The 27,427-nt window shown below is 41.6% G+C and overlaps 1 protein-coding gene across 2 annotated transcripts in view; it reads right to left on the bottom strand.

Annotated features, from left to right (window-relative positions):
- Nucleotides 1–211: 211 nt before the first annotated feature.
- The window catches only part of KCNQ5 (potassium voltage-gated channel subfamily Q member 5), a 515,927-nt gene continuing 488,711 nt past the window's right edge, over nucleotides 212–27,427 (bottom strand). For both annotated transcript variants that reach the window (XM_074947984.1, XM_074947985.1), the window contains 4 exons: nucleotides 22,856–22,964; nucleotides 4,122–4,253; nucleotides 2,653–2,779; nucleotides 212–2,199 (listed from right to left, as the gene is read on the bottom strand). In XM_074947984.1, coding sequence (XP_074804085.1) covers nucleotides 1,252–2,199; nucleotides 2,653–2,779; nucleotides 4,122–4,253; nucleotides 22,856–22,964 — 1,316 coding nt within the window. In that variant the 3' untranslated portion in view covers nucleotides 212–1,251. The remainder of the gene's footprint in view (nucleotides 2,200–2,652; nucleotides 2,780–4,121; nucleotides 4,254–22,855; nucleotides 22,965–27,427) is intronic.

Raw genomic sequence — 27,427 nt, 5'->3', positions numbered from 1 at the left:
ATTTGGGCAATTCAGCTGTTTGTCTCTATTACCTCTCCCATTTCCTAATTCCTTACATGGCTTTTTGGAAAAAACACTAGCTGTCTGGGACCAACAGGCTGGAATTTTAAAGACCTTTTTCACTGTCCCTGCCTCCCTGCTGTTTTCATTTTTTCCCCATCCCCTTTTTTCCCACCCCTTTTTTTCTTCTCCAAATTCATATTTTCCTTTGCTTATCGTATTGTCTCTCTTTTCCCCCTCTTCACCCCTTCTGTAGTCTCTCTCTCTTCCCTTATCCCCTTTGTTTTTCCCTCTGCTTTCAATACCCCATACGTTACCACGTTCACTTCCTTCACAGACTTCTGACACAGTATCATGGAGTATCAGGGTGCAATTGTGAAGCATGCTGCCACCTTCAGGGCAGAAAGAAGAACTGCCTCTACAATAAAGGTAACGCCCTCTCCTCTCCTGCTGATTCTACTTCCAGAATGCTTCAGATCCTCGGGAAGGGCACATCAGTGATATCAGCAAGTTTGGGGTAAGGAAAGCTGCCCCTGAATTTTTGGTGCAGTAGTCCAGATTATCCATCTCTAATGCCAGCCCTTATCCTTTGAATTTATACATTTCATAGCAAAAGAAGGTTCTTATCATAAAGAACAACCTGAAAGTGGTGTGCAAAGTACTTTGCCACAGCACTAAATCACCAAAAATGTTACAGAAATTAACATTCTAAAGCTGAGAGTGTTAAAATCACTGATTAATGATGAGTTAATGTGTATATCTTGCAACTAGCAGCCATTTCTAGTCCCATATTACTAGTTTCCTTGGTACCTTGCTAGCAGCTGTAGATAATATTTTTGTTGTAAACATAAACTATTGTCTAATTCAGGACATATATATTTTTAATTAATCCAGAAGCAAAGTGCTTTAAATCTTACAATTTTTACTTCTGTACTGTAGAAACAACACTATTTCTAAATGCTCAGACCTTTGCTTTCTGACACAGTCTGCAGTATTAACTTTGTAGATTACTCATTATTTACACCTACTGTACTACATAAAAGTGATGTACATTAGGTATAAACTTGAATTTTAGCTGTCACTTAAGCATGCATTTTCATGCAACTAGAAGATATGGGCTCATTCAACTGCCTTTCAGATTCTTCCTGTTTCTTACAATTTTATTTTATTAAAAAGGCTTTCAAAAGTGTTCATGCTATGATATGTATGATTAAAGGAATTACTCAGCCAATGAAGAAAACCCATAAATTGTTATTTAAGTTTGACATGAGGCAAGCTGAGTGCATCTGTACTGTCCCCTGGCTTGCAAATGCTTTGAGATGATCTTGATATTCCAGTCCTTAGACAGTCAGTAGAGAGAGTTGTTTCCACTAATGAGCGAGAGATGCTTTCAAAAGCCTCTGTTTTTGTCTCTGCTTCCAACTCTTCATCTGTTATAAATAATTTTGACTCCCTCCATTTGGAGTACACTTCTTGGCTCCCTCTTGAGCCACTGGAGTCATTCCCAGCAATCTGTACATTCAGTTCTTCAGATGATTGTATAAGATTTTGTACAGATAAAGATTTTCCTAAATCCATTTGCACTACTGGTTTAACTGGGACCAAGGGTTCCCCTTCTGTATCAAGGCTTTTTCTCCATGAAAGATCCTTTGTCACTTTGGGCTGTGCAACTTTTCCATTATCCTTTAAAGCAACAAGGCAAGCGGTGACATCAGAAATATTTTCCTGTGTGGTCGGAGGAATAATATGAAGAGGCTCAGGCCAGTTGGCGTGCTTGACTGAGGAGAAAGGTGGTATTTGTAATGTTGTTGGTGTTGTTGGCTTAGTTGCCTGGTTTATTTGGTTTGATGTATTATTAGTTATTACTGTTGCAGGTCCATCATTTGGCACCTGTGTTGCTTGACTATGCATAGTGGGACTAAAAGCATAGTAAGCCTGAGTGCTAAATTCATTTGGTGTCAGTATAAGCTGTAGGCCACGAGGCATGTTGGCACTAGCTGATCTGGATACACATCCACTAGTTTGTGCAGAACTAGATAAATCTTTGCTGTCTACAGGACTTTGATAATCAGAGGTCTGGTCGCATTCAAAAGATGGCATTTGAAATGAAGCCAAAGTAAGTGCTGATGCAGATCCTTTCCTTAAGACCTGTTGATAAATATCTAACAGGCTGTCCAGTTTTGACTCTATGGATTGTACCTGCAGATTGGGGAAAAAAGGTTAAAGTAAGTTCAAAATATTATTTAAAAATATTTGCCTCCCTAGAGCCTCTTTAGAATCTAAGCAAAGAGAAAATGTAAAAGATAATAGGAACAATCTGCATATAAAGGAAATGTGTGTTTCTCTGTATAAAAATGCTACTCATCAAAAAAAGAAAGCTATTAAAAGCAGTGTATTTACAGATGCTTCATGATTAAGTTAATGTTTTAGCTATTAAATGGTGCAGATTTCAGTAGTGTATGTGTCTCCATTTCTGTATACAAAACACATTTAATGTAATATAATTTGTGTGTGTTTTACTTCAACATTTAGAATAGTGCAGACACCAGATAAAGTTATTTTACTAAGTTGTTGTAAATTGAAAAATCCATTATTAATTACAGAAAGTTATAAGCAATAAAACAAAATCATGGTCTCATACAGTCACTTTACCTGCTTCTCCACCTTGACTACACGCCCTAACATACTAAGGTCATCAGTTGTCTCATTCTCTGCAGTATTCTTGTCTCGATTTTTCTTATCTGTTGTGATTTGTCCTTTTCCAAGAATCTGGTCAACGCTGTGAAAGAAATTGGAGACTATAATGATTCCTGAAAATGGTGAAATTGTGGAAGTATCCCCTGTTCACATCTATTGAAAATTATAATTACAACAACTATTTAACAGTTTCTGAAAAATGCCTAAGAAAAAGGATGGATTTATTTTTGTTAAAATAATAGTAATCAAAGTTCACAAAAATACTATAAAAGAGTGTGGAATGATGTTTAAAGCATCTGGGGAGAGCAAAATGTGAAGCTAAATGGCAATGAAGTTATATTTACTGTTAGTTGTGAGATCTGCTACACATATAAATAAATGATAATAGATACATATTTGTGAGGGATAGTTTAGTCTCAAGCTATCGGCTCAGTCCTCCAAACACTTACTACTGGGTACATTGCTCACTACCATTAGTGGTCCGATTGATCAAATATGAACAAAAGTGTTTAAAGGATGGGGCCCAACATTTATATCTCATGCTTAGTATTATCTGTATTAAACCAGCACAACATAGAATTTTTAAAAAAATCGGTAGGTGTTGAGAGTGGTATGGAGAGATTTATTGTAATGTGTGCTCTTACTCTAAACTAGTGACATGAAGCAGGGGACAGTTGCTTAAGAGAAGGTTTAAAAAAAGTAATGTTCAGCAATAAGGGCGATAGGCTTTGAATTATATATATATAATTATATATATAGTGCTCACTGAAATAAATCAATATCTCTGATAACTAATACGCAGTATTGAGCCCTCCGGGTGTTCTTCAGATGTCATTTCATAGTGGCCAACCGGCATACAGTATATAAGAGCCAGAGGTGGAGGGAACTGCAAAACTCTGCATTGGAAAGGCTGGGCACAAACAGAGAGCTTGGGCTTCTAAATCTGGGAAATGCTTCCCAAATGCAAATATAAGGAGGGATATATATGTATCATGGACGTGTCAGTTTATTACTGTATGGGGTCCAGAATATTAAAATATAGGATCCGGGCCATTGTGGTGCTATGGGCCCTCAGCTTCTGTTAACTTCAATGAGAATATAAGGGATTGGAAAACAGTTTTCAAACAGTCACTGTATTAAATATTCCATCAGTTTGAGTGCACTTAAAAAAAAAGGGGGGGGGCCTAAGTTTTTAAATTTTCTGGGCCCAATTTACATCCACATTTTTTCCACCCACAATTTAATTGCAGGGCTAACTGCATTCACAGAAAGGAAGACCAAGCTGCAGTACAGGTGAAACTTGGGCCAAAAAAAAACTGGTAATATAAAAGACACACAGTTCTTCTGGTGCTAAATGACAAAATAGCTCAAGGTATTTTTATACAGGAAGGATCTTCAATGATGAAGGATTATTCTTTCCTTACCGGGACTGAAGACTTTTTATTCTGCACAACATATCAAGGTGACCAGCTGAATACTGTTCAATTACATCTTTTACATCATATGGACGTAATGTCTCTTTAAACTTTCTCTTTGCAACATGAAATTTCATGATTCTGTGGAAGAAACATTTTTCCAGATTAATCCTTATACATTTTTGTAAAACAATAAAGTCATCAATACGGAGTCAAATGTTAGCTCTGTCTATCTTTTCATAATACTGACAGCTTAGTGTTACATCAGCTAAACTAAACTAAGGCCTTGTCTACACTACAAAGTTTTGTCAACAAAATGTAGCTTTTTTCAACAAAACAGTGAATATGTACACACTGCGATGTGACTTTTGGTGGCAAAATACAACCACCCCAATGAGAGACATAAGTCTTTTTCCTCTAAATTTTTGCCAACGAAATGCCAGTGTAGACACCACACTTGATTTTATTTCTTTAATTGGCCTCCAGGAGGTGTCCCACAAAGCTCATCGTGATCATTCTGGTCAGCAGTTTGAACTCTACTGCCCTGCAGTCAGATAAACAGCCATCCGCCCCTTCCCTTTAGAAGCCCCCGGAATTTTTGAAATTCCATTTCCTGTTTGCTTGGCATGGAGAGGTCTCATTGCATCTTCCCAGGCGACCATGGCAGGTAATTGCAGCAAACGCTCTCCTTCTTGGACCAGTGCGGAGCTGCTGGATCCTCTCAGTATATGAGGAGAGGAGGCTGTGCAGTCCCAGCTGCACTTGAGTCGTGGGAATTGGAATACCTACAGGCACATTTCTCGAGGCTTGTGCAAAAAGGGCTGTGAACGGGATGCGCTGCAGTGCAGAGCGAAGATAAAAGAGCTGAGGCAGGCATACCATAAGGCGAGGGAGACAAACGGTCGCTCCGATGCTGCACCTAAGACCTACTGGTTCTATAAGGAGTTGAACGCTATCCTCGGTGGTGACCCCACCTTGACTGCCAAGAGCCCCGTGGGTACTTCGGTGGGCCTGGAGGCAGTGGAAAGAGGACCTAATCCGAAGGACAAAGTCATTGATGAAGAGGTGGAGTTAGACAATGATGTGGAGCTCCTAGCAGGATCACCCAGTGAGGCAGGCATCCAGGAACTGTTCACCACTCCAAAGGTGTCTAGCCAGTCTCAGCAGTTGCTCTCCGGCAAGCAAGAAGCAGGAGAGGAGACATCTGGTAAGTGGCTGTGGTTTGTGTAGTGTGGAAGTGGGTTCAGGGTATAGAAATGTAGAAGGCTGGCTGTGTTTCTGTGAGATGGACATTTCTCTGTGTAGCTAATCAGTATGGCGGAACAGGGTGTTGATGCACGCCGAGATCTCACAGGAATCCTCCAGAGAGATCTCCAGGAAAGGTTTCTAGAGGAACTTCATAATCCTCTGCGGAAGGTTCCTCGGCAGAGCAACTTTGTTCCTTCCCCATTGTAGGAATCTTTCCCGTGCGATTCAGCAATCACTTGTGCAGGGACCAAAGGGGCACACAGACAAGCAACACAGGGAGTAGGGCGGAAGCCACAAGCATGTAGTAGATGTACCCTCATGTGATGGGATGGACTAGGTCCAAAGGCCCCTTGCTAGAGGCCTCACAGTTCTACCACACTCATTCCAGGGAAGGAGCAGTAGAGAGGTCCTCCAAGCAGGCTAGAGTAGCTGCAGGGGAAGCAGCCAATCAGGGCCCCGGAGGGCCATATAAAAGGAGCTGCAGAGCAGAGCAGTTGTCAGTTACTGCTTGGAGCAGGAGAAAAAAGGACTGCAGGCCTGGATGCCTGGAAGAGCAGTAGGGCTATGGATGGTTTGCTAGTAGAGACCAGGGGAGCATTGAGGGAGCTCCTGGCTGGTTGTTGGGACTGAGTAGGCACTGAGCCTGGGGAGGGCTGCAGGAAGACAGTGTCTCCAGTGAGGAAGCCCTGGAGATACAGTCCCATACCAGGGCTGGACTACTTAGAGACCAAAGCGCAGGGAGGTCTGGGGGGAGAGGGGGTACTGAGATAGGCCCAAGTGGACTGTATACCCTGGAAGGGGTTTGTGCTAGTTAATATGCAGACAATGTGACTCGGCTGGAGCACTGTGTTACTGATAAACCTGCCTAAGAACCACCAAAAGGAGTCACTCCTCCAATGCAGAGAAAAGGGAACACAAGGAGTGGTGGAAGCCGAAAGGCAGGCCAGAAAAGAAAATCAGGAGTTTGTTAAGGACACTACTGAGCGGTTGATTAAAGTAATTCAGGAGCAAATGCAGAAGCTGAAGTCCTTAATAATGCTGCAGACTGAGTAGATCAGTACCCGCCCTCCCCTGCAGCACATTCAGAACTCTCTTCTATGCACCCCCCCCAAACTCCACCCACACAGTCCACTTCCTGGAACTTCTCGGTTTCCCCTTTATTCCACCCCCTCAGACAACTTTCATAATGATAGCTGGACCTACACACAGCTCTGAAAATCTGCCCTTCCCTGGTACCTTCTTTCCCACCAAGCATCTTTGGATGTTTTCGATGCGTTGTTTCTTGTCCAATAAAAGCAAAGTTTTTGAGTGGTAACTCATCTTCAGGATGTGGAGTGGAGCCCGCGGAGCAGCTCCGGAGCAGTAGAGCTGCAGGTTTTTGCCTGGAGCTGGAGCGGAGCCGGAGCACAGCTCCAAAGCCCTGCTCATCTTTATTTGTTTTCTGCAAATTGAGATAGCAAGCAATACCAATACATACACAAACAGTTTATTCATGTGCTTGCTGGACAGTAAGGCCCCAGATATCACTATTACTTCCTAGGAAAACTACATGTAATGTAACATTGCAGCACCAATCACAGAGATAGACATTACTGGTTCTCATTTTCAAAGTGTTGCCTCAAAGCCTCCCTGATTCAAATTGGCCCCCTCTGGCTCCTCTGACAGCCCTTGTATCTGGCTGCTCAAAATCAGCAGCCAAGTGCTCTACCTCCACACTCCACTCAAACCTTTCACCACTCAAAGCTTCACAAAGATTATGCAATGTACAATATGCGGCTATCACCATGGGAATATTATTCTCATTAAGGTCTAACCTGCCATAAAGGCATCGCCAGTGCACCTTTAATCTGCCAAAGGCACATTCCACTGTCATCCAGCATCTACTCAGCCTGTTGTTGAACTGCTCCTTACTGCTGTCCAGGTTTTCCGTGTAAGGTTTCATGAGCCACAGCTGTAAGGAGTACACTGGATCTCCCAGGATCACTGTAATCTTCTGGTTTGGAAAGAAAGTTCCCACTTGTACCTTTCTATACAGGCCAGTGTTCCTGAGGATGCGTGCATCATGCACCTTCCCGGACCATCCCACGCTGATGTCAGTGAAACGCCCACGGTGAGCCACAAGTGCCTGCAACACTGTGGAGAAGTACCCCTTTCCTATTGATGTACTCCTTCGCAAGGTGGCCTAGTGCCAAAATTTTGCCATCCATCGCCCCTCCACAGTTAGGGAAACCCATTTCTGCAAAGCTGTCCACTATTTCACATACATTTCCCAGAGTCACGGTCCTTCATAGCAGGATTCAATTAATTACTCTGCACACTTGCATTAACGCAGCCCCAACAGTCGACTTCCCAACTCCAAATTTATTCGCAGCCGACTGGAGTCATCAGCTTCCACACAGTGATTGCTACATGCTTCTCTACCAATAAGGCAGCTCTCATTATGGTGTCCTTGTCCCGTAGTGCTGGGGCGAGCTCTGCACACAGTTCCAGGAAGGTGGCTTTCCACATCCGAAAGTTCTGTAGCCACTGCTCATTATCCCACACCTGCATGATGATACGATCCCACCATTCAATGCTTGTTTCCCGAGCCCAAAAGTGATGGTCTACCCTATGCAGCTGTTCTGTGAATGCCAAAAGCAATCTAAAGTTGCTCCTAGCCATATCACACAGCATGTCACGCAACTGGGAGCTTCTTCAGTTAGGAACTTTGTGATTAACTGCACTGCCATCTGCAATGTCTTCATGACAGCTAACAGAGAATAGGAGAGCAGTGCAGGATCCATCCCGTCTCACAAAGATACCGGGGTGCACAGCAAAGAAGGGCCGTTGAAAAATGCCGCAAAAGAAAGCCGGAAGCCCATGGAGTGCTGGGACAGAAAGCAATGCATCACGGGACATTGAGCCCAGTTCTAAGATGCGCTGCAATCTGCTCCGCCTTCCCACAACACCTAGTGACAGAAGGTGTCGAGCTGGACTGTGGGATAGGTACCCACAGTCTATTGCTCACACTGTCGATGATAGTGCCCCAACTGTGGACGCACTCTGCCGACAGAAGAAGCGAGTGTGAACATGACACTCCGATTTTTATTATGCAGATTTTTGAGTGTCGACATCACTTTTGTCGTCAAAGCTTGGTAGTCTAGACAAGGCCTAAGCTAAGCTGATGATATTTTCTTCTGAACTCTTGAGTTACACTCAGCAAAACCCTTCTTTTTCAAGGTGATTCGTGGAATTCATAAGCACAATTCCACAGAAGTCAGCATTTTGCAAGTGTAGAATTGTCATCTTAAAGACATGTTACATGGGATTTTAAATAGCTTGTTTAAAGTTATAAATGTGTGCCCATCAAAGTGTTCTCTTCTGTTAGGTGCAAATTCAGCAAGGTACTTAAACATGGTGACTAGTCTCATTGAGGTCAATGAGGCTGCTCAGGTCCTCAAAGTTAGGCTTGTGCTTCAGCAACTTCTTGTACCAGGATCTTAATGTTGAGGGAATTTTCATAGCTAAATCTCAACAAGTCATAAGTTTTGTTTTGTTGCTAGATTGGTTCCTTTCAAAGCTTCCCATTTTGTTAGCAAATGCCCTCCTAGTTATATGTGTATAATTTTAATCTAACGCACTCCAGTGCTGAATAACTTAAATGATAAAAATTGCCATGCTAACTGTACTCTCGTTTATATAAACAAATCTGTGCACGTTAAAGGGTGTGCTTTTATTTTCTACTGAGAAAATAGTAGGGTATATCCATCTATATCTAGGTAGCTATACCTAGACATATATGCAGTGTAGTTCTAATCAAGTTGGTCCCAGCATATTAGAGAGACAAAGTGGGTGAGGTAATATCTTTTACTGGACCAACTTCTGTTGATGAGAGAGACAAGCTTTCGAGCCACAGTGGAGAAATCTCTGTGTGGTTCGAATGCCTGTCTCTCTCACCAACACAAGTTGATCCAATAAAATATATTACCTCACCTGCCTTGTCTCTCTAATACCTAAAGATAAATATATAGCTGTGGATGGCTGTATGAATGACAATTTGAATCAAACCAAACAATTTTGCATGCAGTTTAAAGGCCTTGATTCTGCTCCCACTGAAGTCAGCAGCAAACTTCCCACTGATTTTCGTGGGAGGAGGATAAAAACATAATAATTAATTTAAAATATTCACTTTATTGTGTTCCTTATAAGTATAGTACCACACATCCCATTTTGTAAGTATCTTTAATTGTGCATCCAATTTGTTTCTCATTAATTTTTCATTTGTTGATTAACAGTGTCTCATCATGCAGGCCAGTATTCTCCTTTTTAAATTCTTCTTTTGCTGCTTTGGGACCAAACACTACAGTCCAGAGATTTGACTGAGGCACAGTTCTCATTCAGGTACAATTATGACATTTTCCCAATGGAAATCAGTGGGAGTTATGGTTGAATAAGGATTGTGGGATATGACTGTTGGATTTTACCGCAAAGCAATCAAAGGTGCCATTCAATAGCAAATAATTAATGATGAAACATAAATTTCACATGAAGACCATTTCGCACAATTTTGTGTAATTTGTGTGGCAATCAGATGTTCAATGGATATTTTTTAAGAACAGGAAACTTTGTGTTAACCCATAAATGTGAAGAAATACAGGCCAAAGATTTTGAATATATCTTTAGGTGCCTAAATAAAAGTGATCAGATTTTTCAAAGGTGATGTGAGCTCCTGTAACTTCCACTGACTTAAATAGGAGTTGTGGAAGCTCAGCATATTTGGGAGTCTGAGAAGTTTGGCCATACTGCTTTGTGTTGAAGAGAGGTAAAAGGAAGATACTAGTCATAACTTGGAAAGATCTACACTCTAGTGCAAGTAAGCAGGTAGGGAGCACAAAACTGTTGGCCCATCTGTAGAATGTGCACAATCACCAACAGTGTTGCCTAGTGGTCAGGTGGGGTTTTAGCAGGGCGTCTCCCCATTGAAACCACAGTCAGGTCCTTCAGTGCCCTGGCCCCAATGATTTCCAGTCCTCCCCTTTAGCTCTGAGATTTTTTGAGGGTCGGGGGGCTGGGCCCTTGAACAGTCAATGCCTTTTTCAGCTGGTCTCTCATCTAGATGAAGATTCCTAGTGTTGTAGTGTCCTCTTGGGGTGGGTGGGGCTCCTGGGCATGCTCTCTCCACCAGGCTCCAATCCGGGGTGCTAAACTGCTCCCCAGGGACAACTTCCTGTCCCCAGCCCCTTTTAGCTCCCCAGAATAAATTACTCCAATCAAATTTCAGAGTAACAGCCGTGTTAGTCTGTATTCGCAAAAAGAAAAGGAGTACTTGTGGCACGTTAGAGACTAACCAATTTATTTGAGCACAAACTTTCGTGAGCTACAGCTCACTTCATCGGATGCATACTGTGGAAAATACAGAAGATGTTTTTATACACATAAACCATGAAAAAATGGGTGTTTATCACTACAAAAGGTTTTCTCTCCCCCCACCCCACTCTCCTGCTAGTAACAGCTTATCTAAAGTGATCACTCTCCTTACAATGTGTATGATAATCAAGGTGGGCCATTTCCAGCACAAATCCAGGTTTTCTCCCCACCCTCCCCAACAAACCCACTCTCCTGTTGGTAATAGCTTATCTAAAGTGATCACTCTCCTTACAATGTGTATGATAATCAAGGTGGGCCATTTCCAGCACAAATCCAGGGTTTAACAAGAACGTCTGAGGAATGGGGGGGGGGGTAGGAAAAAACAAGGGGAAATAGGTTACCTTGCATAATGACTTAGCCACTCCCAGTCTCTATTCAAGCCTAAGTTAATTGTATCCAATTTGCAAATGAATTCCAATTCAGCAGTCTCTCGCTGGAGTCTGGTTTTGAAGTTTTTCTGTTGTAATATCGCAATTTTCATGTCTGTAATCGCGTGACCAGAGAGATTGAAGTGTTCTCCGACTGGTTTATGAATGTTATAATTCTTGACATCTGATTTGTGTCCATTTATTCTTTTACGTAGAGACTGTCCAGTTTGACCAATGTACGTGGCAGAGGGGCATTGCTGGCACATGATGGCATATATCACATTGGTGGATGTGCAGGTGAACGAGCCTCTGATAGTGTGGCTGATGTTATTAGGCCCTGTGATGGTGTCCCCTGAATAGATATGTGAGCACAGTTGGCAACGGGCTTTGTTGCAAGGATAGGTTCCTGGGTTAGTGGTTCTGTTGTGTGGTATGTGGTTGCTGGTGAGTATTTGCTTCAGGTTGGGGGGCTGTCTGTAGGCAAGGACTGGCCTGTCTCCCAAGATTTGTGAGAGTGTTGGGTCATCCTTCAGGATAGGTTGTAGATCCTTGATAATGGTTGGAGGGGTTTTAGATGGGGGTTGAAGGTGACGGCTAGTGGCGTTCTGTTATTTTCTTTGTTAGGCCTGTCCTGTAGTAGGTGACTTCTGGGAACTCTTCTGGCTCTATCAATCTGTTTCTTCACTTCCGCAGATGGGTACTGTAGTTGTAAGAATGCTTGATAGAGATCTTGTAGGTGTTTGTCTCTGTCTGAGGGGTTTGAGCAAATGCGGTTGTATCGCAGAGCTTGGCTGTAGACAATGGATCGTGTGGTGTGGTCAGGGTGAAAGCTGGAAGCATGTAGGTAGGAATCGCGGTCAGTAGGTTTCCGGTATAGGGTGGTGTTTATGTGACCATCGTTTATGAGCACTGTAGTGTCCAGGAAGTGGATCTCTTGTGTGGACTGGACCAGGCTGAGGTTGATGGTGGGATGGAAATTGTTGAAATCATGGTGGAATTCCTCAAGGGCTTCTTTCCATGGGTCCAGATGATGAAGATGTCATCAATATAGCGCAAGTAGAGTAGGGGCGTTAGGGGACGAGAGCTGAGGAAGCGTTGTTCTAAGTCAACCATAAAAATGTTGGCATACTGTGGGGCCATGCGGGTACCCATAGCAGTGCCGCTGATTTGAAGGTCTACATTGTCCCCAAATGTAAAATAATTATGGGTAAGGACAAAGTCACAAAGTTCAGTCACCAGGTTAGCCGTGACATTATCGGGCATAGTGTTCTTGATGGCTTGTAGTCCATCTTTGTGTGGAATGTTGGTGTAGAGAGCTTCTACATCCATAGTGGCCAGGATGGTGTTATCAGGAAGATCACCGATGGATTGTAGTTTCCTCAGGAAGTCAGTGGTGTCTCGAAGGTAGCTGGGAGTGTTGGTAGCATAGGGCCTGAGGAGAGAGTATACATAGCCAGACAATCCTGCTGTCAGGGTGCCAATGCCTGAGATGATGGGGCGCCCAGGATTTCCAGGTTTATGGATCTTGGGTAGTAGATAGAATATCTCAGGTCGGGGTTCCAGGGGTGTGTCTGTGCAGATTTGATCTTGTGCTTTTTCAGGGAGTTTCTTGAGCAAATGCTGTAGTTTCTTTTGGTAACTCTCAGTGGGATCAGAGGGTAATGGCTTGTAGAAAGTGGTGTTGGAGAGCTGCCGAGCAGCCTCTTGTTCATATTCCAACCTATTCATGATGACAACAGCACCTCCTTTGTCAGCCTTTTTGATTATGATGTCAGAGTTGTTTCTGAGGCTGTGGATGGCATTGTGTTCTGCACGGCTGAGGTTGTGGGGCAAGTGATGCTGCTTTTCCACAATTTCAGCCCGTGCACGTCGGCGGAAGCACTCTATGTAGAAGTCCAGTCTGCTGTTTCGACCTTCAGGAGGAGTCCACCTAGAATCCTTCTTTTTGTAATGTTGGTAGGGAGGCCTCTGTGGATTAGTATGTTGTTCAGAGGTATTTTGGAAATATTCCTTGAGTCGGAGACGTCGAAAATAGGATTCTAGGTCACCACAGAACTGCATCATGTTCGTGGGGGTGGAGGGGCAGAAGGAGAGGCCCCGAGATAGGACAGCTGCTTCTGCTGGGCTAAGAGTATAGTTGGATAGGTTAACAATATTGCTGGGTGGGTTGAGGGAACCATTGCTGTGGCCCCTTGTGGCATGTAGTAGTTTAGAAAGTTTAGTGTCCTTTTTCTTTTGTAGAGAAGCAAAGTGTGTGTTGTAAATGGCTTGTCTAGTTTTAGTAAAGTCCAGCCACGAGGAAGTTTGTGTGGAAGGTTGGTTTTTTATGAGAGTATCCATTTTTGAGAGCTCATTCTTTATCTTTCCCTGTTTGTCGTAGAGGATGTTGATCAGGTGGTTCCGCAGTTTCTTTGAGAGCGTGTGGCACAAGCTGTCAGCATAGTCTGTGTGGTATGTAGATTGTAACGGATTTTTTACCTTCAGTCCTTTTAGTATGATGTCCATCTGTTTGCATTTGGAAAGGAAGATGATGTCCGTCTGTATCTGTACAAGTTTTTTCATGCAGTTGATAGATTTCCACTCCATACGGCTAAATGCAGTGCCTTGCATAATGACAGGTTTCAGAGTAACAGCCGTGTTAGTCTGTATTCGCAAAAAGAAAAGGAGTACTTGTGGCACCTTAGAGACTAACCAATTTATTTGAGCATAAGCTTTCGTGAGCTACAGCTCACTTAATCGGATGCATACTGTGGAAAATACAGAAGATGTTTTTATACATGAAAAAATGGGTGTTTATCACTACAAAAGGTTTTCTTTTCCCCCACCCCACTCTCCTGCTGGTAATAGCTTATCTAAAGTGATCACTCTCCTTACAGTGTGTATGATAATCAAGGTGGGCCATTTCCAGCACAAATCCAGGTTTTCTCCCCACCCTCCCCAACATACCCACTCTCCTGTTGGTTGTGCTGGAAATGGCCCACCTTGATTATCATACACATTGTAAGGAGAGTGATCACTTTAGATAAGCTATTACCAACAGGAGAGTGGGTTTGATGGGGAGGGTGGGGAGAAAACCTGGATTTGTGCTGGAAATGGCCCACCTTGATTATCATACACATTGTAAGGAGAGTGATCACTTTAGATAAGCTATTACCAGCAGGAGAGTGGGGTGGGGGGAGAGAAAACCTTTTGTAGTGATAAACACCCTTTTTTTCATGTATAAAAATATCTTCTGTATTTTCCACAGTATGCATCCGATGAAGTGAGCTGTAGCTCACGAAAGCTTATGCTCAAATAAATTGGTTAGTCTCTAAGGTGCCACAAGTACTCCTTTTCTTACTCCAATCAAGTCTCTGACCTGCTCGCTCAGTCACTTGCCTCTTCTATGTGGGTTTGCATAGGTCTGTGTTGTCAAGTCTCAGGCAATGGGCTCCTGGGCAGTACTTTCCCATCCATGCAGTTGTCTGCTCCCTTCCACTGCCCTGCTCTGAAGAGCTCTTCTCCCTTTTTAAAGCTCTGCCTCCAGCTTGTGCAGGCCCTGCAGGTGTGGCTGTGCAGGGCCGCCTGACAAACCCCTTACTCACCAGTGTGGGGTTTATATATCCCATCACAACATCCTTAATCCTAATATTTCATGCTATAACATTAGCTAATTCAATTTTTATTATACTACATAATTAACCTGTAAGACAGCCAACAAGAAGATAAAAAGCCATGGTTATCACTCTGTGATAACTAGAGATTAGTATTACTTTAAATGGAATTACATGAAAACTGTACTTTGTGTTATTTATTTACCACATTATTATAAAAAGTATGCAGTCAGAGTTGAAATTTATAATGGACCCCTTTTGATTATGTATAAACCTGTTATTTTAAGTAGTATCGATCTTTTCCCACAAGGCTTAGTTTCTTGATTTGTCGCATTATTGTAAGTATGAAGTTAAATGGTGAATTCAGATAAGGTGGAGTGTCACTGATATAATGGATGAAGCATAATCTTGGTCATAGAGTCTAGAAACGGAAGAGACTTATTAGAACAACTCTTCCATCTCCTTGCCAGTTCAGGATTAATCTCTATTGTGCACAGTGGAAATGTAGTTTTTAATATGCAAAGGGACAAACTTCCATTGCTTCCACTGGGAGACTAATTCCACAAGCTAATATATCTCACTGTCATTTCTAACATGGAGGAACCTGAAGCAGGAAAAATGTTGGAAATGGAATTTTTTCACATAGTTGTCAAATGACTCCAATATGTTCTATTCCTAAAAGTCTGATAGAACATCTAATCCCCATGTATTCCATTCTTTGTTCAGGTTATGAAGAAAACATTAAAGTGACTTGTTCCAAAACAACTTGCATTATAAAGGTGGTTTATTTAGGAGAAAATATGGCTGTTCTTTTTTTCTTTTTTCTTTCTTTTGGTTGCCGTACATAATTGCCATGCACACTCCTCATGAAGTGCAATATGAGACTAAACAGGAAGTGTGGAGCAAGGGAAGTAGTATGTTATATGGGAAAATAATCCAGTTTCCTACTACGGGATGGCATGTACAAGAAAATTGCGGCAGAAGGACAGTTTTCATTATCGGGCCATAAACCTGGTTAATCAGCATACACAAAAATCTGAACTGTAGATCAGCACCTTGTCTGGAAGCAGTAAGTTGTTATACAGACCAGGGCTTTGGTTATTCAAGGCTGTTTTAACATTTTTCCTTGCTTGACCAAGGGACTATGTTGTTTTGGAACTCAGGATGATTCTGGCTATTTGGGGAGAATCTCTTTTAATGTATCTATGTTTCCTAATGTAACAAGGGTCTTTTTTCTTGCGTCCTCTGAACCTAGGAGTCCTCTGAGCCTAAAGGTTTTTCATTGACTTCAGTTGGAACAGAATTAGGCTAACACTCATTGCTTTGAAAAATTCTACCCTTGATGACTGTTTCCATTTCTTTCCGGACATGAAATTGTATAGTAATTGCACCTGCTCTTAATGGGTCAATTTCAGTAGAGTCCTGTTCTCAAAAATTTCAGTATTTAGGGCCTGGATCCAGAGCTCATTGAAATCAGTGGTAATTTTCCCACTAATTTCAATGGGCTTTGGATCAGGCCCTTATTCCCATGTGCCTCAGATGTGTGAAGTTTTCTTCTGGATTCCAAGAATACATGTAAAATATCCTACAGGAGGGAGGAGGGGAAGGAGATATATGAGCTATACAAATGATAAAGAAGTCAAAAGAATGATGTTATTAAAACCTGTCAGTTACTATGTAACATAAAAATGCAGGGATTATTTAAATGATGGAATTGAGGGGTTCCTTTGGAGTTGTTAAATTCTATTTAATCAGTAATTCTCAATTAAAAAATAAGTCAATCTGTTTTTTTAAAAGTCCTGAAATAACTATTTATATAATAGATTTTAATAAACGTAAACACCCATTATGGTTAATGATAGCAATTTTATGGACTTTTTTCAAAATAAAAGAATTATGTCACAAATCCAAAAACTTTGAATTTACCTTGTATTTGTTAGTTTTAAAAATCAAAATGTTAAACTATTTTTGTGTGTTCACATGTGGTACAAACTAAGGGTCTGATACTGCAAACACTTAAACATTGGGTGACTTTACTTGCATGTAATGGCACTACTCCCACAAGTCAAGTTACTCAGATGCTAAAGTATTTGAAGAATTGGGCCTTAAAACACACAACAGGGCACACTAATAAGTACAGCTTAGTGCTTGTTTTCTGTTTGTACCACAAGAGGGCAAAAAAGACTCACCATAAACCTTGACTGTATGTAAACTGAGTAGACCAGTTTACATACAGTCAAGCATACATACTAAGCAGAAAGTAAAACAAACAAAAACGAACAAAACAGTGCAGTCCCCTGTCTAGTTGAAAGGCTAATTATTTTTTCTCAGAGTCACTGTATTAAATATAACAGGGTCATTTTAATATAATTTAAATATAATGAGATGAATGATACCCTGTATACTAAACTAATCTAATAAAACAATTGGTGTAAGGCAACTTTACCATAAGAATTATTTGTAAATAATGGCTCAGTTCATAATCCAGCAAAAAGCAGAAGCTAAATTATTTTGTATTGAATTGAGCTCCAAATGATTTCAGACACTTTTGTATGACACTACGTCATTTACACCCCAAGAATCTCTACACGACTTGCTCTGCATCTTTACTGAGGCTAAACTCCTCCTGAAGCTCAGACAAGTTTTGCATGAGCAAGGCCCAAACAGAACAATATTAGCACCATCACCTCATGTCAATAACATCAAATGCAAGAGCAGAAAAAATCAGGATTACAGGGACATGAAGATTATTCTTGTACAAAGTTTTGCTTCCCATTTGTTTTGTATTTCTTTCCCTTCATTTTCCTCCCCATTCATGCTGCCAGTTATAGTGTTATGTACAAGTACGCTTATCATTAGTAGAGCCTACAAATCTGCAGATATCCACGGACAATTTTTGCAGATTGGCTGCAGATACAAATTTTGTATCCACACAGGACTCTAGTCATTGTGCTCTTTACTGAGTCTGGGGCTGAGCAAATGCATCGTCAGTTCTTTTAGTGATTCTGATGCTCTTACGTCATTATTTTTTTAAAATGTTTAAATTGCCATAGCACCAAGAAGCCTCAAAAAGGACTGGAGCCCTAGTCTGAGAGGCATCATGACATAGTCCCTGCTTTGAAGATTACAGTCCAGGAAGATTGCTTTCCTCTACAAGATTACCACAACTACACTGCTGAGTGTGAAAACATGCCCCACCACTTCCAGCAATTCAGCAGCCCCATGATGCTTGCCCAGGATGCTGGCTGTACCACAGTGCTCTTCTACCCTGCTGGTTCCATGACTTTTTTTTTCCCATCCCTGGCCTCAGCAACCCCTCCTGGTTTTCTGCCTGCAGAAGGGGTCAGGAACTAGTAGCAGGGAGGCAGATCATGTGGGAAGTGCAAGCCACGGAAGGAGGGGTGTTCAAGGTGTAGGTAGATTGAGGCAACAGTGACTCCTCCCTAGAATACTAACCTGCTCTATCCCCAGCAGCCAGAAATCATCTTTTCTCCCAGGCAGTCTTTTTATATATGCCTAAACAGTCTGGCTGAGACTCTAGAACAGGGGTGGGCAAAATTTCTGGCCTGAGGGCCACATTGGGGTCCCGAAACTGTATGGAGGGCCGGGTAGGGAAGGCTGTGCCTCCCCAAACAGCCTGGTCCCCGCCCCCTATTCACCCCCTCCCATTTCCCATCCCCTGACTACCCCCCTCAGAATCCACGACCCGTCCAACCCCCCTGCTCCTTGTCCCCTGACCGCCCGCTCCTGGGACCCTCCTGCTCCTAACCGCTCCCCCCGGACCCCACCCGCTATCCAACCCCCCGCATTCCCTGTCCCCTGACTGTCCCACCCCTATCCACACCTCCACCCCCTGACAGGCCCCCCAGGACTCCCATGCCTATCCAATCCCCCCTGTTCCCAGTCCCCTGACCACTGCCCCCCAGAACCTCTGCCCCATCCAACCGCTCCGTGTCCCCTGACTACCCCCTGGGATCCCCTGCCCCTTATCCAACCCCCCTGCTCCCTGCCCCCTTACCATGCTGCTCAGAGCACCAGGACTGGCAGCCGTGCTGCCCGGCCAGAGCCAGCCACGCAGCCTAGAGCACCCGGACAGGCCGGCAGCTCTTGCAGCCGCGCTGCCCGGAAGGAGCTCGCAGTCCCGCCACCCAGAGTGCTTGTGGCACGGCGAGCTGAGGAAGGGGACAGCAGTGGAGGGGCTGGGGGCTAGCCCCCCCCGGCCAGCAGCTCAAGGGCCGGGCAGGACGGTCCTGGACAGACAGGCCCACATGTGGCCTGAGGGCCATAGTTTGCCCACCTCTGCTCTAGAACCATGTAGGGGTGGGGGAAATAGTATGTTATGGGTTAAAATATATAGGAATCTGAAGCAGAACACCATAAGACAAAGTTCTAATGGATAGTAAAAGAGAAATACATTTCAAACTATATGGAGTTTAAAGAAAATGAAATTAAACCAAATTGATAAACGGGTAAGCATAAAATTAAAGAATTAAAGTTAGCTTACAATTGGTTAAGGATCAATATGTGTGTTTGTAAAGAAGGCCCCAATCAGGAAGTAAAAGAAGACCATGAGAATAATAAGCATTACTTGTAGTGTGGGAAGGCTGTGTGGATTCAAAAGTAGCTAATAAAATAAAGAACTGCAGTAACAAGACAAAGAATGTCTTAAAAGAAACATGCCCAAATCTTCTCACTGTTCTGCTGGTCAGCAAGGAATGGGAAAGAAGATAAGAAATGAAAGACCTTGGGAAGAAAGGAGGTTGTAAATCTTATCAAAATTAAGACTGGAAATAAGGGTGAATTGTCTCAAATTGTTTTTTAGCTGAAGTCAGTAATTAGCAATGACATCATGTGTTTGTTTAAGGGTATAAAAAGTAAATTCTTAAAGGGATCATGGCTAATACCTGCCTGATTATGCTGGAGTCGATCAATATGGATCTGAGCACCCTTGGGGTTAGCCAGTTTGTAAGTATCTTGATCAAATGCCTATAAATGTTTTGTTACTACTTATTAGTTAGGCTTTTCAGGCATGTTTAGAGTAATTGCGTAAAGTATCCTTCGGATTTAATAAAGGAATTTATTGTTAAATTGGTGTTTGGTGATTTCCCATATTAATATTAATTATTTCAAATATAATTAATAATTCCAACAGATGGAGTTTAAAGAAAATTAAACCAAATTCATAAATGATTAATCATGTTTTCCTGCTTTTTTGCATCTAATATATATCCCTATGCTTTCATTACATAACTAATCAGCTCTGGAATTTACAAGTTTGCATGACGTTTAGCTACATTATTCGGATTTCATATTAACACCAAATGAAAATGTATGTATGAAAACATACAGCAGTTAGAGATAGAAAAGACCTCCTAGGTCAGCTAGTTTACTTCACTGCCACACTACATAGTTATTCTCTACTGTGTATTTCTTAGCGCTGATTTTATAAGTCCTAAGAAATGTAGGAATCCCACCATTTCCATTGGGACAATATTACACAGCCTAGTTGCTCTCATTGTCAGGAAACGATCAGATATGTTGTACTATACGGTAAAAATTTGTATTAGTTTCTTCTTTTGACTCTATTTTACATGCTTGGTAAATGTGAGTTAATGGCCATAGCTAAAAACTGCAGTGCTTTCTGTCAAGCCTGCAGGTCTCGCAGTGCAGGATACTAATGGCTAATTGCTGTCCAGGGATCCAGGACTGGTTCAGATAATACCGCCCATCCTGCCACCACAGAGGGGACTAGTATACCATGCACAGGTTGAAATATTAGTTATATGTGTAATACTGTTGCTCTGCTGATGCTTGGTATGGATTATCAGCTGCTTCGTGCTGACTGAGAGCTCCATGGTGAGAGCTTGATCCTCTGGGGAATCAAGACACTGATTCCTTTATTTTGGCCCTGACTGAGGCATGTGGCACCATTTCTCTTAATTCACTATTGCCCTAACACTCTCCTCAAACACATACAACCATTATGGAGAACTTTCACGGTCTTCCCATGTAACTCCTTCCCTCAGCTGGCCTGGCACAGGAGCTTGGAAGAGGTGGGGCAGAGGAAGCCGTGGCCCTTGTAGCCAAAAAGTTCAAGCATATGACTTTCAAGAGAGCCCGATTTGCTTGAACTGTTATTGAACAGATCCACTGAGAGAGTCTTCAGTCTCCCTTGCTACTTGGAGGCAGTCAGACCTGTTGAGCAATGGGCGCAGGCTAGGAGCCTTTCACTGAAGAACACATTGGTTCTTTCCGTCTCCAGAGATGCAGCTGCCATTGCCTCTGCAGCACGCCAGCACTACCTCTCCCATTTTGATAAAACTTCCGGAGGATTTTAAAACAAATTTAATTTTTTTGTCATTTTACAGCAGTTTGGGCACAGACTTGAGGTGTGACTTTGTCTTTCTGAGGACAGCCTTTTGAAACACAGCAGTGGCTCTCTTCTGCTGCCAGAGGTATGTTCTTCTCTAAAGTGATAGATTCTGCCATGAAGATGCACAAGACGGGAGCTATGGGAGCACTCATTCAGGGATGTGATTGTCCCTATGTATTCACATGTACATACTACTCAGATAATAGAGATGGGTCAGTCACACACTGGAAGGTTAGTGTGATATACAGGTTTGTCCCACTATAGAAATTCTTTTCTACTAATACCACATGAAATAATACAATCTGTAGGAAAAATACTTTCAATTTCCAAAATATCTGAAAAGTATTCATGTAACTATTGCAACTTGGTGATGACAGAGTGAGTGAAATAAAATCAATTATGGTATCCTACTTGATTTTTGTCCACTTCTTACATTGGCTGACGCATGTTTTATAGCAAATTATAAGCTTTGTGCATTGTTCAGAAACACTGCAGTCAGTTCATGATAGCATTTCCCCCAATAATTCATCTTTCAGTGGCAGTGCTTGTCTATAAAAATTGATTTGATAAAGGAAGTATGAAGTTCTGTGTGAATGTAACAGTACTCATAGCTGGGGAATCTGCAGTGATTGAATTTCTGGATCTAAATGCATGAGTCTCTCTACTGCTTGAGTGAAAGGATCAGGCCTATTAGTTTGAAGACTGTAAATCTCATACATGATCCAGCTACTCGAGGAGGCCAAAGGCCCACACTTAGTTAACATGGGTTATATACGTTTCTTTAGGGCCAGTTTCTGATACTATTACTGAAATTAATGGGACTACCTGAGAAGTAAGGTGTGAGCATGATATCAAAATGTGGCCACTGGTGTTTAGGTCAGTTTCTTTTCTTCCCAAACTCACCATTAAATGAACATATTTCCCTTTCAGTAATTTTGTGCAGCTTGCCACTTTGATAAAGGAGACAGAAACTGAGATTAGTTTAAAACTGTTGGAGTCATAACTAGATCAATGAATTATCATTGACAAGGCTCTCCTTAGCTGCAGGAATATAGCTGTTCTGAACTCACCAGAAGAAACTTATACCATAAAAAATATGCTACTGCAGAAAGATTTGGGAGTAAGCAAATTCAATACACAATGTCAATTTGACAGTGAGAAATATTAGAGACACAAGGTGGATGAGGTAATATATTTTATTGGACCAACTTCCGTTGGTGGAATAAACAAGCTTTCGAGCTACACAGAACTGTTCTTTTCTGTTAGCTCGAAACCTTGTCTTTCTCACCAACAGAAGTTCATCCAGTGAAATATATTATGTCACCCACCCTTGACTCTCTCATATTCTGGGACCAACAGAGCTACAGCACTGCAAAGTGAGAAATATTATAACTTGTCCAGGCCTGGTGACATACATTCAGTAAATCTGCATCTGTATGTTGAGTGTATTTTGAATTACAGAACGTATATTGTATTGTATTGTGTATTGTATTGTAAATCAAGCTTCACTTTTCTCTTTCTCTTCCCATTCAAATGAGACCCATATTGTATAATATGTTTTTGAAATGTTGAAAAGAGGATAACTTAGAGCTATGGAAATATTTCAGCTTCTTGTAGGCATACTGCTGAATAGCAGTGGGGAGAGAAGTTATACTAGCATGTTTACTAGTGATGTAAAAACATAGCCATACAATAATTTCAACAGTCAATAATAGAGTTCTCCAAATATTTCTTCACTAAGTATTTTTCACCCACCTGATAGCTCTAATGATGGTTTTAAGTGCTGGTGTGAGATCTTCTACTGATACATCACATTGGCATCCTCTCTCAACATAAACATCGTCTGTTCCAAGAGTGGTGTCAGCTACAGGATACATTTGCAAGCTAAATAACAAGCACTTCAAGACAATACCCTTGTACATTTAGGTAGCTTTTCTCTCATGCTGTCTATATTGGGAAATAAAACTACATTAAGGAAACCAAGTTCTGCTGTCTAGTCTCAACCTAAAAGCAAAGAGGAAAACAGATTTTTAGTAATTAGAGACAGAAAAAGGCCTGAGACCTATTAGATCATCAGTCGATCTCCCTGCTAGTGCAGGATTGTATAGTCCAAAATAGATACTGTAATATCCATTCCTTTTGAATGCAGGTCTGCGTGGCATCTGAATATATCACATCATGTTCTCTATTTTAGAAAGAAGCAACAAGGTAATAGAAACCGTGGCAGAACCACAATATAGATAAAAGACACCGATATTGTAATGATGAATTATTAGTTATTATTTATATAGCACCATAAATTTACATAGCATTTAAAAGAAAAATAAAGGATTTGGTCCCTGTTCCAAAGAGCACATTTATTCTGTGTGAGGACAGCTGAATGACCAAATACTCCAGGTAAAAACTGTGTTTAACAGAAGAAAGATATAGGATGAAATACATCCCAGTTCAGTTGGCCCACATAAGCCTTCTGCCCTAAGCCACTTAAGCATTGCCTTTGCCTGCCATAGTGGGAGCTGAGGAAGCTCTCTATACTAGCCAGTCTTATGATTTAGAAGAAATCTGCTTATTTTCTTCATAAAATATTTATGCCCCATCACCTCCCTAATGAAAGCTTGGATGCTTGACAAAATTATTAATTAGTTTTAACTATGTAATTATCCTGCTATATTATTTTAAGTTCACCAAAGCTACTAATAATTAAAATAATAACTGAAAACCATACATAATGCTGAACTTTCCAGGTGTTTCACACTTCTGTCCCTGATTTAGTCTTTCCAATAACTTCCCCTATTTCTGGAATCTCCTGGCTTATCCCTAAATACCATACTAAATAAGTCTTCCTTTATTCTAGTGGTATTTTCACTAAAAATCTGATTCTTCTCACTTACACTGGTGTAAATCAGGAGTAACGGTTGAAGTCAATAAAATTACAACTGTATAAAACCAGTGAAAGAGGAGATTCTGGCTTCTGCAGTTTAAAATAAAGTGCATTTCTAAATGGCGGCCTCTATTATACAATCCTTGGACCTTGTTCTAAGTGTAGCTTAATTAATGAAAGAGCTCCTTTAGTGGAACATTGCAAAGAAAAATCTGCATAAATCTGGTGTTGAATGAGACTCATGCAATCTGTGAAGTTCTCCAGGCAGTTCACAGACACAAATATCTTCAAAATATATTTATAGATACACAACAAAAAGTTCTTGTAAGTTTAAGCCAACATGCAAAAGAGGCACTTTTCTTAATAAATTGCCTTCTTTCTTTCTAATATTTCCGTTGGCATGAGTTTCCCTCAGCATGGTAGGAGCTCAATACAATATGTCAATAATGCTGTGAGGAAAAGCTATAAACCTTATTTGATTTATATGAGAAATGTGCATATTTCTTTATAATACTTAGAGACTTGGAAACACCACCCACCCACATCAATGGGTAGGAGAAATTGATGGGGCTGTTGGTGAAAGGAAAACAGTCACAGTAGCAAGGGAGGGAGACGTTTGCCAATGGACAATAGGTAGCTCCTCTCCCGGGAGTCTCTGGCACCCATTGGCCAATTGGGGGAGAAGGGTGCTGATTGGCCAGCATTCCCAGCTCCCAGGATTTAGCCAGTGCAGGGGCCTTGTGGAGCTTTTTTTGGCTCTGTTCCAGCTGCCCACCTTACCCACCTGAACTAGGAATGGGAACCTGGCCTCACAGATACTGCAGGTCTAACCAATCGCCTATTTACAGGGTCAGGAGGGAATTTTTTCTCCCATGGGCCAACTGGCAAAGGACCTGGAAGTTTTTTGCCTTCCTCACAGCACCTTCAACCCACAGTGGTCTGAGTAGGAACACACTTAGTACCTAACTGAGGTACTTGGGTGGTGGAGTTTATTCATCAGAAATTGCCGCTGGTTTCCAGTGCAGTTAAGAGAATAAAATGAATGGTTCCCAGAGGTAAAAGACCTGGGATTTTGGTGATGAGCCTTGGGCTCATGTGATAGGGTGAGTCCTTGAGGCCTTCATGGGCAGAGGTCAGACCTTGTAGCACTTGCGGACTGAGGTCCCACCCTGCTGCACCCTCTGTCCCCTTTGCGGGGGAAGGGGGGGAGGAGGGTGCTAGGACTCAGAGCTGAGTCCTGGGGTGTAAACTGAGGAGAGCCACCCCGTGTTTGAGTTATATGTTAAATAGCCCTGTAAACCTGATGCTAGTTATGGGTTATATGGTAACAAGCCCTGTAAGTCTGGGCCAGTTAATGGGTTCTCTGGTAAGGAGCTCTGTAATCCCCACACTGGAACCAATTAAGTGCCTGGTATAGGAGAATATAGGTGATGGGCAGGTATAGCCCCTCCCTCGTGTTAAAGTTTAACAAAATTGTAATCCCATGCATATGTCTGTCCTCATTTTGCTGCTGTGTCCAAAAAGAGTTTGGGGAGCATGTATTAAGAAGAATTTGGAAAATTTTCCAATTTGCATTCCCGATGAAATAAACGTTTATGCTCTGATTAACTTTCCAGTGGAATTTTATGGACATGTATGCATTCCATTTATGAATTTCACTGCCATTTATGATTATGCAGAGATATATGGGATAAAATTATGTTGTGAAATAGCAAATAAAAATGCATGAGTTCATAACTGTATGTCATATGGTTTGGTGCACAAGTTATGCCTTGGTTTTGATTTATATTTTCCAAAGGCCATATGTGTATTCAGTTTGTTTAGCAATGTACTTTGGCTACAGTAAAACTGACATTGCTTCAGTGCTTAACTCCAGCAGACAGTTCACAGCTGTGAATCCTAGTAGAGGGAGGTACCTACTCGTAAATGCCTAACTCTCTTTGAGGGGAGGGGCTTAGGCAATATTTCTTTAAGATAAGAAGCCTCATTTTTATTGGTTATCAAATAATTAATGCGTGATCCTAAAATTCAAAATTCTGCGTGTATAATGAACATTGCATAAAGATTTCCATCTAATAATTATCAGTTAGCTTTAGTTGCTATTAAACTTCCGAAAAACGCTCTGTCGAAATATTGGCAATATTTCATGGAATGGCTCCCGATACTTAATTAAAAAGGAGTTTCTCCATGTTGAATGATGATAGCAGAATCAGAAGTTTTTCTAAAAACAGTTAATTATATACACCATAATTCTACAGTTAATATTGCTGATCACATCATAACAGTGAATCACTAACTGATCTGTTATTAACTCGCCATAAAAGGAGAGTACGAAAGAAGGATGATTTTGTTTTGATGCTTTTTAACTTTTAAAATTCGAAACTTTTAAAAATCTCTATCTAACTGATATGTATCAATATAGCTATACACACAAACATATCTCATACCTATGTAAACAGCACACATGTTAAAGTATAGCCATGTAAGAAAGTGCAGGCTATGTGATAAAGTGAAGAGCTATGGGGGAAATATCCTGTATCTTTGACTGCATCATTTGTTGTACTCTGCCCACAAAACCGCTCTGTTGGTGTGAGCTCTGAAATTCCAAACCCCTTGTCCTTGGGGGTGGGGACAGAGATCACCACTGGAGAGTCTTCAGCCCAAATGCCCAGTTTTGGTCAGGGTTAGCAGCAGCAATGACTTCACCCCTGCAATCACTCACCCCACTAGGGCCAGCTTCATCCTGGGCTTGGCTCCCTCTCCCTTTCTATTAAAAAAGCAGAGACTCCAGCTGCTGGGTAATGGTAATGAGGGTACTTGGCTTTAAATGCAGAAGGTTATGAAGAACAGTACCAACAACATTTTTTAAAATTCTAAAGCATTCCTAAAATAGTACTGTATTTGGCATACGCAGAATACATGCCGTGTAGTGTGGTATAATGGCTTAATTGGCACTCAGTTCATGGCTTCACCACTCATGAGTGTGTGGTCATCTGAAATTCATTTACGTAAAACCTCTGTACCACACCACATTGCATTCGCGCTCTCTCTCTCTCTCTCTCTCTCAGAGCCCAATTGTGCAACCCTTACTCATGCTACTAAGCAGTCCCTTTGAAGTCATTGAGTACTCACCTATATGAGTAAATTTTGCACAATCAGACCCTCAATATGTATTGTAGAGATACACACTGAATGACAGAATCATAGGGCCAGACCATCAGTTGATGTCAATTGAAATAACTCTATCAAAACCAATGGAGCTATGCTGATTAACAGCAGAAGAAGATCTGGCGCATAGAATTCAAATTAGAATGGTGGATTATGTTTGAGAAGATCTTACTAATTCAATACAGTGTAAACTATATGAAAATGACAGGAGATACATTATCAGTTTAAACAATCACAGAAATATTACCCTATCGACTGACGTCAATTAACATATTGCT

This window comes from Natator depressus, chromosome 3, assembly GCF_965152275.1.
Source record: "Natator depressus isolate rNatDep1 chromosome 3, rNatDep2.hap1, whole genome shotgun sequence".
Taxonomy (NCBI): Eukaryota; Metazoa; Chordata; order Testudines; family Cheloniidae; genus Natator; species Natator depressus.
This window is presented reverse-complemented; position numbering and strand designations above follow the sequence as displayed.